This window comes from Orcinus orca, chromosome 9 (assembly GCF_937001465.1).
Source record: "Orcinus orca chromosome 9, mOrcOrc1.1, whole genome shotgun sequence".
NCBI classification, from domain to species: Eukaryota; Metazoa; Chordata; class Mammalia; order Artiodactyla; family Delphinidae; genus Orcinus; species Orcinus orca.
Window position 1 is genome coordinate 96,058,711 of NC_064567.1, and position 14,755 is coordinate 96,073,465.

A 14,755-nucleotide genomic window follows, 5' to 3' on the forward strand; every position below is an offset into this window, starting at 1 on the left:
CGCTCTGTCCTCTGCATCTCAGCAGCCACTGCTCTTCTGCTCCTGACGTCGGTGTCTGACATCCACGCTGGCCTGTGTGACACCTACATGCTGTCTACACAAATCAGGGTGAGGGCCCACAGGAGCAGCGGGGGCTGGCCTTGGGCACCGCGTGTTCTAATCAACGTGCACGAAGAACGGATGGGTGGAGGGAGAGATTGGACAGGGCAGCAGGCCTTGGTCCTGTGGCTCTTCCCACATAGATCCGCTCTCCCAGCCTCATCTTCAGAGGCCACTAGGGTGACGGGAGAGGTTGGGGGCGTGGGGACTCAGGGGTCTGTCCAGGGCCTCAGGGGAACCAGAGGTTGGGGTGGGGATAGCTGGCAGAGCTTGACCTGCAGCGGCACGGAGGGGCCCCACCTGGGCGTGCCATCCACCGAGACGGGCTCGGGAACGTCTGGCCTAAGGTTTCTGCAGCCTGGCCAGCCCAGGGCCCACATGGTGGAGAAGGGACCTGCCGTGAGGTGAGGGGTCAGCAGGGTCCCAGCATAGAGCACGCGGATGCACTTGAAGCAGTTTGTCCTGTTTTCCTTTTATTTGCAGTTTCCCGAGACAGAACAAAATAATAATTTTGTACACTTACAAGGCTCAGAAAGAAAAGACAATGAAACTCAGCAAAAAGAGAGAAGAGGAAAGGCCGGCCAGCACCGCAGGCAGCCGACCCTCTGCAGGGCGGGCTGGCCGACGCTGCCACACCGCGGACATCTAGCTAGAAGAGCGGGTGTGGCTTGCTCATGAGGGGTCATGCAAAAGAACTATCCCCCAGAAAAAAAACCCCAAATTATCCCAGACAGGCAGCTCCGTGGAGAGAAGGGGTAGAGGAGGGGAGGAGGCCCAAGGAGGCGAGGTTGGCCGGGCCACACGCTGTCCACGGCGGGCCCTGCCGTTGCCCGAGGCCCAGGGAGCCTGGCAGGTGTTTACCCCGCGTCCGTGGGTGGGGACAGCTGTCCTGAGCACAGCCGCGGACGGGCAGGCGAGCGTCCACTCTGAGTGTCTGTCGATGGACAGTCCCCTTGGAGACCAGCATCCTGTGTCCTGTTCCCCACTCCAGGCCCCTCCCTTGGCTTGATTGGGGGGGAAGATAAAGAAAATCCGTGTTGAAAACAACATGAGTGGAAGAGGGCAGGTACTGGGGCAGGGGGTCCTGCACCTCTGCGATCACGGCCCCTGCACCCCCCCAACCACAGCCCAGCGGGCCAGCTCAGACCCGCTCGCACACCCAGACGACGGCCCTTGACTCTCTCTGCCGCCCCCTGGCCACGTGGCCCATCCCGGAGGCTCGCCACAGTGCCTGCCAGCACGCAGGGGGACCCCAGGTGAGCCCAGCCCGCCTTCTCCCAACCCCGGGGGTCCCTGTCACACGCAGCCCCGTGCGGCCCTCCGCTCCCTGCTGCCCTGGGCCCAGACTCCGAAAGCGCAGCTTCCTTCAGCAAACACCTGCCTGGACTCTGCCTCGGCCTGGGAGCCAAAGGCACCCACCCGCCTCTGACCCCTCTCTCCTTCCTGCCCCACACCCACACGGGGGGAGGGGGGAGGGGGCAAAGAGGGAGAGGTGCCTGAACAGAAGGGAGGCCAGCCCCGGGGTCCCCTGCACACTGGGCCGCAGCCAGCAGCATTCTCTCGGCATGTCTCTTGCCAGGCATGAGGTCTGAAAGTAAGGGGTGACCCCCCTACACCCCCTGCCCGACCCAGTGCACCTCCCTGGCCCCAACGGGGCCAGAGCTGGAGCCCTGGGCCCGCCGGGCCTTCTCCGAGGGCTCCGCATCCTCCCAGAGGGGCTGGCCCAGCCTCTGCACTGCTCACCCATGCCAGGGACACCGGGAGCTCGCACCTGCGCCTCCCCGGGGAGGACAGGAGGGAAGGGAAGCAGGAGGGAGGACAGCCATGCTCAGCCCCCCCAGCCCCTCCCCAGACGACACCTGACACTCCTGACAAGGAGCCATGCGCAGCAGGGAGGATGCAGACGCGTGGGGGTGGGCGCCACCTAGCAAACACCGTTCCTTGGGTGGCAGGCCCCTGCGGACAAGTTCACTGCCCCGGCCGGTCCCCGGAGGAGGCCAGGAGCAGACGGACACGTGGAGCTTAGGCGGGGAGCGGCCAGAAGGTTCGAAGCCCCACAAACGCCAGGGCTTTTTACAGCTTTTTCCCTTGTTTCGTTTTTTTTCCATTTCATCCGACATCAATTTTGTGTGTGCGGTTGTCGTCTTGTTTTTAAAAAGAAATCACATCTGGTCTTGGTTTTCTGCAGACACAGGCACCAGGGGAGGAACGAGGCAGACACAAACATGCGACAGGCAGGCCGTGCGCCCGAGGGCAGCTGGGCTCCAAACACCGAGTCTGTCCCGTGAAACCAGCCGCGGCAGCTCTGAAACGGGGCGGACCGAGGGCGGGCAGGTCAGCGTCCGGCGGCCGCTCTCCGTCTGACACGGGTTTGGCGTCTGCAAGGTGGGCGCCTGCGAGGCCGCCCGGCGAGGAGCCTGGAGGCCCTGACCCGGCGCCCCTGCCCCCCTAACACCACGCTGGCCTCCCCACCGCTCTCCGCAGCCCCGCCTGGGCGGCGCTCTCCTCCCCCCAGGGCGCTCACCTTCACTGCAGCGGGGCCACGGGCGCCCCCGAGCAGTGGAAGTGCACGTTCTGCCACTTGCCGTCTCGGCGGTGCCACACGCGGGTCTCCTCGGACTGGCTGGTGCGGGGCCGGCCCTGCCCGTCGATGTACTGCGTGAGGCGGATGTAGGCGATGCACGCGGCGTCCTCGCCGATGACGTGCACGTGCGGGTTCAGGATCGTCGTGTGGATCGGCTTGCTGTTCTTGGCGAGTACTGTGGGCGGGGCAGGGGCTTGGCACCGCGCCGCCGGCCCAGCCCCCTACGAGCGCCGGCCCGGCCACCCCTCCCCCTCCGGCGGGACGAGGACGGGACAGGGCTTCCCTGCGCGCCCGGCTGGGGGCCCGCGGGCTCCCCGGGGGTGCCGCCCTCTTCCTGCCGCCGCCCCGCACTCACAGTTCTCGAAGTAGAATCTGTGGAAGTCCATCCCTTCAACCAGGTTGCCCAGGGCTTCAGGCTCAAACGAGGTCAGGCCTGGGTCGCAGATTTTCCTGGGGGGCAGACCCAGGTGAGGAGGGGCCCCTCAGAACCCGCCCCGTCCGTCCACCCCCCTCCCACCCCGCAGCCCCAGGATGGGCCCAGGAGCCCTGACTCACGCATAGGCCTCAAAGTCACCGTTGTTGACGGCCTCGATGAGCTGCTCCGTGATCTTGATGATCTCCTGCTTCCGCGCTGTGGGGGACAGCCGCCCAGTGACCCGTGAGCCACCCCCCTGCAGCCCCGGGGGGGGGTCCCGCGCAGAGCACCCCCCGCCCCCTCCCCCTCCCCCTCCAGGAGGGACCCCGAGGCTGCCCGGCTTAGACTGCTCCCTTCAGGGACACCAACGGGGTCCCCATTTCCAAGTCCAACAAGCCTCTGTCTTATTTGTCTTAAATACAACATCCCTGAACGACGGAAATACTCCATCCAGAGTACAAAAGGTCTGGAAGAGGCAGGAAGGGGAAGCCAAGCCTTCCACGCCCCAGTCCTTCCGGCTGTATCCCCTGGGCCCTCCGCAGCTGCAACACTGTGACCAGCCTTCCCAGCTCCTGCCCGCCCCCCACCACGGACATTGCTCTCATAGGCCTTCTTGGGGAGGCAGCTGTCTACTAAGGGCGGGCTCACGAAGCAGGCAGGGGATTGAAGACTGCAGGGCCAGGCCTCAGCGCAAAGGCCAGGGAGCCGGGCCCAGGGGAAGGCAGAGTGCGGGCCTCACTGCCTTCTCTCCCTGGAAGGCCGCAGGCTGCCGCCTGGCCTTCCACCTCCTCCAGCCTCCACCTGTCTGCGGTCCTGGGACCCCAGGCCAGTCCTCTGGCATCACCTTTCCATCCTGCACCCTCCACCTGAGGCCCTGCGCCAGCAGCTTTCTCCGGGTTCCTGCCCACTTGACCTCTGGTCCTGGACAGACCCAGTCCCCCGGGTGCGCGCCTGGGGGCTCTTTTATCTCTTTAACTACCATTTATTTTCAGGCAAAACATTTTAAACACATGGAAGAAGCAGAAAGAATAATATAGCCCACAGCCTGCTGATTCAAATCTGAACCATTTTCATATTTGCTTTAGATTTCTTTTCAAGAAATAAAACCTTCCAGATAAAGATGCAGATGCCTGTGTTCCCCTGAATCTTGTTGTTCGCTCACCCTCCCCAGAGAAGTACTGTCCTGAGGTGCTTAACCACTTCTGTGCAGATACAGAAACACCCAAAGGCACACAGGAAATACACACGAGTGTGCACACAGGCACAGACGCATCCACACGTGGTGATCTCTTAAAGCAGTGATAACATGCCAGTGATAAAACTCAGACCCAAGAAGGCCACCGAAAGCACGACCCCAGGAGCTCTGTCCCCCCGTTCCCTCCCCGGTCACGGCCACACCAGCTGCGCATGTCTGCGCACTCCCAGCATGGGTACTGGTGTCCCCCCTGCTCCCAGCAGCACATTGGGACCACAGACTCTGCACGGCCACTCCTGTGGGATGGGCATCCCCACTCAACCAGGCCTAGTGATGGGCATCTGTAGGTCTCCAGTCTTCAGCTGGCAGACCAGCCGGGACCAGGACACACGTGAGTTGATCTGCAGGCTACATTCCCAGAGCGCGGGTTGCCAGCTCCAAAAAGGTGCAGTTAGCATTTTGAAGCATGTGCCCACGGCCCTCCCATCAGCACCTTCGGCTGTCTGGGCGCTCACTTTCCCAGGCACCCAGCTAGGAAGCGGACAGAGTCCATGGTAGAAGATGCTGCCTGCTGCGTGCGAGCCCAGGCGTGCCCGTGTCTGAGCTGGGAGCCTGGGTCGTGTCGCACCAGCTCTGGACAGTGGCTGCAGGGTGAGCTCCATGACACCCAAGGGTGTCATGGTTGAGCGCATGCATGAGCATATGTGTATGTGTGTGTGCACCTTCGTGCACACGTGCGCAGGTGAGAGAGTGGGCATGTGGGCATGCGTGTGTGTGTGTGTGTGTGTGTGTGTGCACACCAACCCGCAAGCACGCGTGGGCTTCCGCTATATAAAAGAGATGCTCTCTCTGGACCCGGCGGCGCTTCTGCCGCCGAACTCCGTGTCTGGACTACAGCAGGGTTTGGGCTTAAGGCTGTCTCTGCAGAACCCGAGCCCCACCTTGTCTGGTCAGCCCTGGAAGCTGGCCTCCAGGAGGCGGGCTGTGGGCCCAGCTGTCCTGATGCCCCACGTCCACCTGCAGAGCTCGGTCCCAACACAGCACGTGCAGGCCAGCCTCTGTCCTCACCCTCTGGGTATTCCACACCTCCACCCACACACCGCGCCCTCCCTCGCCCATCCCATCACACTTCGTCTCCCCTCTTAGGGCTTCCCCCGCAGCCTGCCCACCTCTCCACCTTCTGCCTGGGCGTTTCGCAATTCTGGGCAACCCTCTCTCCTCTGGGACCTCATCCACCCCCATCCCCAGTTCACCTGTCACCTCTGCGGAGGTGGCCTCGAGCTTCAGGCTCTGATCTCCCCCCAGTGCAGCCTAGCTCCCCCACCAGACCCCGCCCAGAGGGGGGGCAACACCCAGCCCCTGCCACTTCCGTCCCTGCCCAGGGCGGTCTGTCACCCGGGACCTCGCCGCCTCCCGCCTGTGGCACCAGGTCCAGCCCCTGCTCAGGAGCCCCCACCTCCCACCTGCGATTTACTCTGTCAGCTCCAGGCCATCCTGCTGATCTCGCCAAGGGGACGTCTACGCACCCCGACACCCCGACACTTGTCAACCCCCCTTCTTCACAAACGTCGTGAGCCGCCCCCGCCCCATGTGAGCCCTTAGCCAACAGCCTTGCAGCTGGAATTGAGTGACCTTTTCTGTTTTGTTTCCGTGCACTCTGATTTTACAGTCACCCTACTGCACTGTGGCGAGCTGAATCTTCCACTTAATGAAGTAATATTGAGCATTTTTAAACAAAGCGTAATTAAAAATGGAGTCAGTGTAAAGAGAAAGAATTAAGTAAATAGAAACCTAGGGTCGCAGCACACATTGCAAAGTCTGAAGTTTAGGAAACAGCCACCACGTCCATTCTGCAGATGGGAAAGCTGAGGCCACACGAGCCCAGTCACAGCCCAGGAGTGGGCTGGACGCTCCTGACCCTCGGAGGGGCTGCCGCCCACGTCTAACCCCACACTGCGGAGCAATCCTTCCTCCCCCCCAGTGGCATGCTGCGCGAAGGGACTCCTGGGGGCGGGGGTGAGGCTTGTTATTGAGGACAAGCCCCCCCCACCAGACAACTCCGGGGACGGAGCTGAGGTCTGGCTTGAAGTGCAGCCCCCATGTCCCCTCCGGCTCTCCTGGGGTGAGCTAACAGGCCAGGGAGGCCCGGCCACCGGCAAAGGGTCTGGGGGTACCCCAGTGACCCCAGGCTGACCCCAAGGCCTGTCCCTCGGCAGCTGCAGGGGTGCCAGGATGCCCCCAGCCACCCCAGGGAGGCAGCTGCACAGGATCAGCCTGGATTGTGCGTAATCCCTGATCGTGGAGAACACGGCCCCGGCCAGTAGGCACCGACCCCATTTCCACACTGAGACAGCTGGCGGGGACGTTCCCGGGAAAGGAGGGTACCCACAACCCAGCCCAGGGATGGCCCTCTGCAGCCCGGGCCTCGGTGCCGTGAGGGGCCGAACCCTGGTCCCAGAGCTGGAGAGGGGGCACCCCGGCTCTGGCACTCGGCCCACTGAGCGCCATAACTCACCCCACAACGGCCCCTCAGAAGTCCCTTCTCCGGGCCGGCCCCACCCACGTTCCTTCACCCGAGGACCCTCACACAGGCCTATGGAGCTGGGATGCTGGGAACTCCGGGTGAGAGGAGGGTGCACATCCCAGCACGAGGACCCCTCTCCCTGAGGGAGACTGATGGGGGCCCCCCGCCCCCGGTGCCCCCGGTGCCCCCGGTGCCCCCCAGGGCTTTGCATCTTGCCCTCCCCTGCACCCTGCAGGCCCGGCCACCCTCCATCCAGTGCTGGTCAAGCACCTTCTGTGGCCACACCTCCCGGAGTCAAGCTCAGGACAGACCCCTAAAGGGGCAAGCCAGTGCCGTGGGCCCCCCAGGTCAGCCTGGGGTGCTCAGCACCCGTGGCATGCCCTGTCCTCAGAGGTCCCCACCTGGCCCGCGCACGTTCCTAGGGCGGGTCGCAGCCCTGGGCCGAGGTCACGCTGCAGGTGGCCCCCTTGGGCACAACCCTCCGCATCTCCTCCCCTCATCGTTCTCATCTGTGAAAGGAGGGGCTGCAAGGACCCCAGAGATGGGGACGTGGTGGCCTCTAGACTCGGATAGGACGCCGCACAAATGGGGACGGGGATCGGCCCCCTCCCACAGGCTCCGCTGTGCGCCCGCCTGCAAGACCCTGTCCCTCACCTCGGACACTCGCCTCCACGCCCCTCAGGCAAGCCCGGATTCAGGCCACAGTATTCAGGCCTCCGTGCCTGCCCGGCTGCTCCCAGGGCCTCCCTCCCCACTCCCTCCTCTCGGCCAGGCCCCTGGGGCTGGCCCGCAGCAGGTGGGCGGGGGTCAGCACCCTCCCGGCCCAGCACTCACCCAGCCTCTCCCCCGCCATGCCCGGCCCCCGGCCCCGCAGCCTCTCCTCTGAGAGCCCGGTGTCTCCCCGGAGGTGGGGATGGCTGCCGCCCTGGGGTGTCATCCATCCCTGTAAGCGATACTGGCGGGCGGGCGGCAGACGGGCTGCGGCGGCTCCTCCCTCCCTGGGGAGGTGGCCCAGCCCAGCGCCCGCCCGGCCGGGCCCCCACCCCTAGCATCACCGGCGGGGGCGTAACCCCAGGCACCACCCGGCCGGCACCGTCCCATCCTCGCTGCGGAAGAAACCCGCAGACTGCAGACCCTGGGAGCGTGTGGCTCTAGATCACGGGAAACTGCTTCCTGGTTCTCTTTGCACACGTGCATGTCTTTAGCCAAACGGCGGCTCCGTGTGGAATTCCCTGCACCCCACGTCCCCCTACCCCCGAGCCGGCCCCTCCCCAGAGCCAGGGGGCGGCGCACCGCAGCCAGGGGTCTCCACACCCCTGTGAGCCCCCAGGAGCAGCCAGCAGGGCCACTCAAGGTGCTACTTACACAGGGTGGGTGGGGAGCCTGGGAGAGCCGGAGGAGGGCAGGGTGGGGGGCCCTGGGCTTCTGGGGTCCCCGAACCCCTCCTCACCGTGTTCAGGATGTCAGAGATCCTGAGGGCTGGGGCGGAACAGACGAGACGTGAACACGAGAAACACGAGGCAGGCGGGAAACACACAGAAGACAAAACCTATGAGCTGGTGAGCCAAAGCCAGAGAGTGGGGGGATGGGGGGGGTCACGAGGGGACATGGGGGACGGAGGGGGACAGAGGGGGGACATGGGGGATGGAGGGGGACAGAGGCGGGACAGGGGGGATGGAGGGGGACAGAGGGGGGACATAGGGGATGGAGGGGGACAGAGGGGTGGAGAAGGGACGTGGCAGTGGAGCGTGACAGAGAGGGGTGTGGGGCACAGGGGGAAGCTTCAGGAACGTTCAGCCAGCTGCACCTGTCTGACCAGGTCGGTGGGGGCACGTGGAAAGCTGCTGCGGGCGGAGGGTGCCCTCCATTGAAGGGCAGCCTGGCCCAGGAAGGGACAGAGGAGACAGCCCAGTGCAGGACAGGCCCTCGGTCAGCGCCCGACAGGTGAGGAAGGGGTGAGTGAGTGAAGGATGAGCAGAACGTCCAGCCCCTCTGTGGAGAACCCAGTTCTGCAGGGAGGCCGGGCCCTTTCTTCTCCCCTTAAACCCCCAGGCCTGTGGTTGAGAGGATTTCTATAACAGCTCCTTGTGCCTGGGCTCCCCGAGGCTCCCCGGGGCCCACACGGAGTCAGCGTGACTGGCAAGGGCACGGCCCAGGGCCCGACGGGCAGGGCACGTGGGTGGGCGGCCTCAGAGGGGCCCTGCCGGCTGCCCTGGGCCTGGGAGACCCTCTGGGGGAGAGGCCTGGGGCCCCGGACAGCAGTTTGGGGAGCAGTGTGGGAGGTGAGGGTCGGGGAACCGGGCTGGGGGTAGTTAGCGCGTGTGCCCCCCGACGGCCAGCCAGGCCACACAGTTAGCCAGGCCTCGGCAGCCCGGCCTGGGAGCAGCTGAGGCCGTGCACGGCAGGATGCAGGAGCCGCTGGGCAGCAGAAGCAGCAGGCCTGGGGCACTACTTACATGGGGTGGGCGGGGGGCCCTCGGCTTCCGGGGTCCCCGAGCCCCTCCTCACGGAGCTCAGGATGTCACAGATTCTGGGGGCTGGGTGGACAGGAGGCAGACATATGAGGAGGCTGCCGGGCGAGGCTGGGGGAGAGGAAGCAGGGCCCCTGCTCTCTGCCGCCCTGGGGCCTGTCTCAGCATCAAGGAGCCCTGGCCCTGACACCCGAGCAGAACAGTGGACCGGGCGGCCCCCCAGGCCAGTGGGGAAGGCCCGCACGGAGGGGGGCTTGAGGGGCAGAGGCCCTGGGGAGCCTCAGAGGGGGGCTGTTGGGGGCAAGCTGGTGCCCAAGCTCGGCCGGCCCTTGGCTCTCAAGTGCCCCCTCAGAGGAGCTGCAGGCCCTTCAGGGAGACCCCCACAGCACCAGGGGCCCGGCTACTTACATGGGGTGGGCAGGGGGCTTATGGGAGCCGGAGGCGGGCAGGGCGGGGGGCCCTCGCCTTCTGGGGTCCCCGAGCCCCTCCTCACGGAGCTCAAGATGTCAGGGACCCTGGGGACTGAGCGGACAGATGAGACGTGAACACACAGGTGAGGACACGCAGGAGAGGAGGGGGAGTGCAGGAGAAGGAGAGGGGCTAAGCTGGAGAACCACGCGGTGGGGTCCAGGGCTCCTGGAGCACCATCACCCCCGCGCGCCCAGGGCTGTGCGATCACAGCAGGTATGTGAGGCAGACACAGGACCACGTGCAGGGCTGGACACGGGGCTTTCGAAGGCCGGCCTCCAGGTGGGAAGGTTGTGTGCCAAGGCCAGCAGAGGCCAGGCCTGGGCCCACCGAGGCTTTTCCGCATCTGACGGATGACACAGCTGAGGTGAGAGGCCCCCGGGGCCCCTGTGCCTGCCCTGCCCTGCCCCGCGAGGCCCCTCGGGCATCTGCCCACCCTCCCCCAGCCAGACAAGGGGTTGGGACGAGGCTGGCCATGCTGGCCTGCTCCCCTGTGCTCCTGCAGGCTCGGGCTGCCTCAGGCCCCCAGCCTGCTGAGGCAGGGACAGAACCACAGGACAGGGCCTGGGAGAGGTCTGCAGACCTCCATGCTCCATGCTGATGGTTCGGGGCCTGCAGTCTGGAGAAAACACGTGAACGCCCACCCTCCCTGTGTCCAGAGGCCAAAGCCTTATGCTCGCTTCCACTCTGGGGCAGGGAGGGTACTCAGGACAGGGTCACTGCATCCCCCCTAAACTGGCTGAGTGGCCACTGTCCAGCCCAGGGGCAGCCCTGAGGGCACCCAGCGCTCAACTACAAGCGCGTGGCCAAGAGGGTCAGGCGGGCCCTCCACGTGGGGACGGGCGGCCTGGCCTGAGTGGAGGGGGGACCAGATCCCCTCCCTGGGGGCAGCTGAGGAAGCCGAGGGTGGAAGAGGGGGCCCTGGGTGAGCACACGGCGCCCGGCACCCTGGGGCCCTTGTGGGGCACAGACGGAGCACGGCCCAGCTCGGCCTGGGAGCCCTGAGAGTGGGTGGGAGCTCGAGTCTCTGCAGCCCACCCCCCAATCCCACAACGAGCCCAGGAAACGCCCCTTGCTGCCCGTCCCCGAATCGACTGCCAGCCGGGCAGGCACAGGTTTAAGGACCTTTGAGAGAAGAAACAGCAAATTCAACCGTGGGAACTGGGCGCACAGCCCCCAGAGCAATGTGGGGGCCCGTGCAGAGAACCGGCCCACCCAGGGCAGTGGCTTCCTCGCTGCTCAGGGAGCCCGGGCCCGTCAGGCTCTGCTTGGATGCTATTCCAGAGACTGCCCGGCGCCGGTCTGTACCCAGGCTCAGGTGGCACTGCAGCCCTGAGCAGGGTCAGCCCTTGGGCACACGCCCGTACCACAGGCCTCGGCCTTTCTCCATCCCGGCTCCCCACCCGCCAGTGGCCCGCCCCGCTGCCCCCGCAGGTGGGGAGCTGGGGTACCTTTTGTGTCTTCGTCCTCTATGGTGGTGTGGGTGCTGTCAGACGACTCCTGGGGAAACACGGGGAGACAACGGGTCAGGACGTGGCCTGAACCCCAGAAACCCACAGGCAGCGCTGGAGCTTCACACCAGCCCCAGGGGTCACCTGTCCCCAGGCTGGGCCGCCATGTCCCCAACAGCTGAGGACCCCAACTTCCCCTTCTCCCCACAAGGCACACCCAGTGGAAAGACTCCGTGTGCTCAGATGACTCATCCACAGGAGAGGAAAACAAGCTTTTTGGAATTCCAAGACTCCAAGTGAAGCAAAATCACCCACAGCCCGTGCATTTTGGCAGACAGGGCGGAAGCTTCCAGTAGCTGCTCCGGAGCCCTGGCCTGGCCCAGACAGACTGCAGCAGCGACCACACCTCCTCCCCAGGCCCAGACCGTCCAGCCAGGCCTGGCCTTACCTCTCGGGTGGCCTTAAGGGCAGAGAGGGGGCCCCAGCACCTCCTACCTCACTCCTGGCTTACTGCCCTTCAGACATAAAACCAGGTGCCAGCCACCTGTCACCGGGTCCCCAGAAGGCCTGCCTGCTCCTCAGAAAGAACATCTTAACAGGGTCCCCAAGGGACCCCCCGCCCCCTCCAGCCCCCTCACAGGACACACTGCTTTGGGCCCTGGGCCAGGAATGCGGGTGTCTACAGGTTGTAGGATCAGGGCTCACACCACAGCCCCAGAAGCCTCACTCCAGACACAGCGTCCTGGGAACACCCATCCCTGGCCCCGAGTCACAGAGGACACCCGGGCTCTTCCTAGCACCTTGAGCCTGGGGGCCGGCCCAGAGCCAGTTGCCCAAGGCCCCCTGGTCCTGGCCCATGGCTGGGGTGTGTGGGGACCCTTTGAGGATCCCAGGCCCCGGTGGAAGTCCGCTTCTGGAAACACAGCGTGGCCGCCCACCCATCCCTCCCCCCACCCCAGAGAGCCAGCCCCTTCCCTGGCCCCGGGGTGAAGATGCCGATGGGATGGGAGCTGATGAGCAGAGAGGAGGGGCAGGAGGAGGGGTCAGCTCAGCGGGCAGCACCGGGCGCAGCGGGCAGAGGCGACGAGCGATGGGTGAGGTCAGGGAGTCTGTGCTGCTCCCCTCTCCCCCGCCCCACACTCGGGGGCACGCCGGGCAGCCCACGCCGGCCCTTCTCCCCCGGAGCACCTGGCCACGCATCACGGAGGACACCCAGGCTCTTCCTGGCGCCCTGAGCCTCTGAAATGGGCCCTGCATTCAGCTGCTCCTGGCTAGGCTGGACCTGGCCATCGCCAAGGCAGGATGGAGAGGGTCTGAGAAGTGGACCCTGCTCAGGACATGAGGAAGCCCAGGCTCCTGTGTCCACTGTGGACTTGGTACAACCATGCCTCCAAAAAGGGCCGCACCTGGGGCCTTTCCCCAAAAGGGAGCAGCCCGCGGACCTGGGGGGCTCTGTCCTGCCTTGGGAGGGGTCCCTGCACAGTTGTCTTGGCACAAATGCTTCCCCAGGGTCAACATCCCAGAGCTTCCCCAGGGCCAGGGGGTCTGCCTACTGCCTGAGCAGACGCTCCCAAGAGGGCGGTGAGGAACGCGCAGTACCTTGATCCCGTCCACTGGGTTATGAATGACGGTGGTTTGAGGTTCCTACAGAAGAAGGAAGCACAGAGGAAGGAAAGAGGGAAGTGAGAAGAGGAGGAGAGTGGAGGCCCCCCAGAGGAGAGGAGAGGAGAGGAGAGGGTGGCAGCTCAGCAGGGCGGCAGATGGCCAGCGGGGAGCAGAGCAGCTGGAGAGAAACCTGGGACGATGTGGATGGAACAAGCAGACCTGCCGGGACCTCGCCGGCGCCTGCGACGGGAGGGCGATGGAGAGCGTGCGCCTGAGGGCGGTGGCGAGAAGCCACACGCTGGGTGCCCTGCCTCGGGCGCGCCGCCTCCTCTCTTTGCAGCCGGGCCCTCTGCCTTGGCATGGGCGGGGCACAGTTTGAAGATGTCATGGGGGTGGGGTGGCACATGGGATGGATGGGGTCCGAGACGGGGCTGGCTGCGAGGCCGGCACGTGGGACCCTCCCCTCCTGGGCCAAGGCCGCCCTCCCACTCGCTGGATGGCCATTTGGCAAACCCAGCCTCTCCACGGGCGGTCCAGGGCTCACACCCAGAAGCACGGCCTGGGGCCCGCGGGGACACCAAGTGTGCTTTCAGCAAACTCAGAACCTGTGGACCAGCAAACCCCAGCCTCTCGGGATGGCCTGCTCTACACGAGACACCACAGGCGCACAGCATACTGGGCAGGAGGGCCGGTACCCGCTGGCCACGACCCTGCACCACCAGCTCCGTCCCCTGGACAGGACCCTCCAGGTGAGGCCTGGTGCTGGCGGGTCCGTCTGACCTCACGTCTGCCCAGCCCTCCCCAGCAGGAGCCCCCTGAACCCTCCAGGCAGCCACAGGCCCGCACAGCCATAGAAGTGTACCTCCCCACACCTGCCTCGGGGCCTGCAGGACACAGACTCATGGGAAATGCCATGGCTGCTGCTGCCCTAGACCCGACAGCTGCTGCTGGGCCATCACCAGGGAAACCACCAAGGGGTCTCTGTCTCCCTCCAGATCACCGGGCTCTGAAGCTAAGGTCAGGCCCACCCATTCTTCCCGGGGAGAAACCAAAGGCCCCCACCTCCCAGACAGCACACCCCTGCAGCACCCAGGAGAGGGGTTGGCGGGGGAGTCCCCACCGCCTAACCTGTCCTCACCCCCGACCCCCGGGCCACTCTCCCTGCAGAGCCTGCCTGGGCCCATCAATGGGGGGTCAGCCCGTTGCGAGCAGAGAGGCCGAGCAAGGTTGGTGCCCTGGATCCTGGCTCTCAGCCTCACCGGCTCCCTGACGGGCTCTCACTGCTGACCCACAAGTCAGCAGGGGCCTGTCCGCTGCACCCAGAGCGGCTCTCCGGCACGGCCCGAACTGGAGTCCGCCCTCACTCCCACACCCGAGCGGCGGTGGGGCTGGAAGGGCTAAGTGTCATCTGTCAGAGACAGGCTGGCACACACCCCAGCTTTACCCCCGGCCTCCCGACAGGTGGCTAGCACACAGCCGGGGTACGGGAGGGCCGAGAAGCGGGGGACGAGGGGTTCAGTACCAGGGCAGCTGGAGGAAGCGTCCCCTTGGGGCTGGTGGCAGCTGCACTGTTTTTGGTGCTATTCGTCTGGGGCTGCAGAGAGAGGAAGAGAAGCCATTAGGGAGAGAATGAGGGGGTCATGCCCCTTCCTTGGGAGGGGAGGAGGCCCAGAGGGAGCTTCAGGGATTGGGCAAAGCTGTAGGCTCGAGATGGGGGCAGGGGGCCCAGACCCCCCAGGGCCAAGCCAGCGCCTCACCTTGACTCCGTCTGCTTTCTTGTTGAGTAAACTCTTGGCTGCTGCATTGGAGGAAACAGACGTGATGAGTGAGGGGCCCGGGTCCCAGGACAGCCCACCCCCTCGGCGTGAGGCAGCCTCGGGGGCCTGCGAGGAGCCTGGGCTCCCCAAGATTGAGCGAGCAGGCGACCCAAGGTCCCAAGGCAG

The 14,755-nt window shown here is 65.4% G+C and overlaps 1 protein-coding gene across 12 annotated transcripts in view; it reads right to left on the reverse strand.

The window, feature by feature from the left end:
• Positions 1-551: 551 nt before the first annotated feature.
• Positions 552-14,755, reverse strand: part of CAMK2B (calcium/calmodulin dependent protein kinase II beta) — a 95,686-nt gene continuing 81,482 nt past the window's right edge. For 2 of the 12 annotated variants that reach the window (XM_049714675.1, XM_049714672.1), the window contains 10 exons: positions 14,570-14,607; positions 14,335-14,406; positions 12,807-12,851; positions 11,208-11,256; positions 9,274-9,354; positions 8,183-8,296; positions 3,239-3,314; positions 3,039-3,133; positions 2,624-2,858; positions 552-2,404 (listed from right to left, as the gene is read on the reverse strand). In XM_049714675.1, the coding sequence (XP_049570632.1) occupies positions 2,626-2,858; positions 3,039-3,133; positions 3,239-3,314; positions 8,183-8,296; positions 9,274-9,354; positions 11,208-11,256; positions 12,807-12,851; positions 14,335-14,406; positions 14,570-14,607 (803 nt within the window). In that variant the 3' untranslated portion in view covers positions 552-2,404; positions 2,624-2,625. Of the gene's footprint in view, positions 2,405-2,623; positions 2,859-3,038; positions 3,134-3,238; positions 3,315-8,182; positions 8,297-9,273; positions 9,355-9,696; positions 9,811-11,207; positions 11,257-12,806; positions 12,852-14,334; positions 14,407-14,569; positions 14,611-14,755 lie in introns of all 12 variants that reach the window. The other 10 variants (XM_004282971.3, XM_004282968.4, XM_049714677.1 and 7 more) reach the window with 9 other exon arrangements.